The 1,424-nt window shown below is 49.7% G+C and overlaps 1 protein-coding gene across 1 annotated transcript; it reads left to right on the top strand.

The window, feature by feature from the left end:
* Positions 1 to 217: 217 nt before the first annotated feature.
* Positions 218 to 1,213, top strand: LOC311580806 (olfactory receptor 52L1; the record flags this gene model as incomplete). Its single annotated transcript, XM_084752520.1, has 1 exon — positions 218 to 1,213. The coding sequence occupies one exon, from the start codon at positions 218 to 220 to the stop codon at positions 1,211 to 1,213; it is 996 nt and encodes a 331-aa protein (XP_084608646.1).
* Positions 1,214 to 1,424: the final 211 nt, after the last annotated feature.

Below are 1,424 nucleotides of genomic sequence, written 5' to 3'. Positions count from 1 at the left end.
GCTGTGTTCAGTGTTTACACTTGTCCCACAATATAGCTAGACACGTGACTTAGCTAAGATGTGTGGAAGGCTCGTCTTTAAAGCATTTGCATCCAAGGATTTTCTTCCTTGAGTCTGACTTTATTCCTTCATGTTGCAGCTTAAGCCACTTTATTCTTCTGATGAACATGGTAGCCGGATCTGCACAGTGGCTTAGCATATCAAGAATGGAGACGTCATGACTCTGGTGTCTTTTCACTCTTCGTTCTCTGCGCTGTTGATGATGGCCCTGAGCAATTCCAGCTGGAGGCACCCCCAAGCCCCTTTCTTCCTAGTAGGGATTCCAGGCTTGGAGCAAAGTCAGCACTGGATAGCGTTGCCCCTGGGTGTCCTTTACCTCCTTGCTCTAGTGGGCAATGTGACTATCATCTTCATCATCTGGACCGACTCATCTTTGCACCAACCTATGTACCTCTTCCTGGTCATGCTCGCTGCTATTGACCTGGTCCTGGCTTCTTCCACTGGACCCAAAGCCCTCACAGTGCTCCTGGCTCATGCCCATGAGATTGGGTACATTGTCTGCCTGACTCAGATGTTCTTCATTCATGCCTTCTCCTCCATGGAGTCAGGCATACTTGTGGCCATGGCTCTGGATCGCTATGTCGCCATCTGCCACCCGCTGCGTCATTCCACCATCCTGCACCCTGGGATTATAGGCCGTATTGGGATGGTGGTGTTGGTGCGGGGATTGGTCCTCCTCATCCCCTTTCCCATCCTATTGCAGAACCTTGTCTTCTGCAGAGCCACTGTCATAAGCCATGCCTATTGTGAACACATGGCTGTGGTTAAACTTGCCTGTTCTGAAACCACAGTTAATCGAGCCTATGGGCTGTCGGTGGCACTGCTGGTGGTTGGGCTAGATGTCCTGGCCATTGGCATTTCCTATGGCCTCATCCTCCAGGCAGTGCTGAAGGTCCCAGGGCGGGAAGCCAGACTCAAGGCCTTCAGCACATGTGGGTCTCATGTTTGTGTCATTCTCATCTTCTATGTCCCTGGGATGTTCTCCTTCCTCACGCACCGCTTTGGCCACCACGTTCCCCATCATGCCCATGTTCTGCTGGCCACGCTCTATCTCCTTGTGCCCCCTGCCCTCAATCCTCTTGTTTATGGTGTGAAGACTCGACAGATCCGTCAGCGAGTGCTCAGGGTGTTTTATGCGAAAGCTTCGATTTGAGCGTGTCCTAATCATTGGCTTCAGAGGCTCCTTCCAAAGACTCAGCCAAGAGCTCCTGGCTGGCATGGATTGTATAAACAGAAGCCATTCTACAATGAACATCTCTTCTTCTATTTGTCTATGCAAAGAACACTGCATGTGGCTCCACAGTCTATCTATTGAGATGCAGCTGGATATCTGCTTTTATATATATATATATATATATATATAT

The sequence above is a fragment of the Acomys minous genome, assembly GCF_964271855.1.
Source record: "Acomys minous genome assembly, chromosome: 2".
In the NCBI taxonomy this organism is placed as follows: domain Eukaryota; kingdom Metazoa; phylum Chordata; class Mammalia; order Rodentia; family Muridae; genus Acomys; species Acomys minous.
The sequence above is the reverse complement of the archived record's forward strand: the minus strand, read 5'-3'. Positions and strand labels throughout refer to the sequence as shown.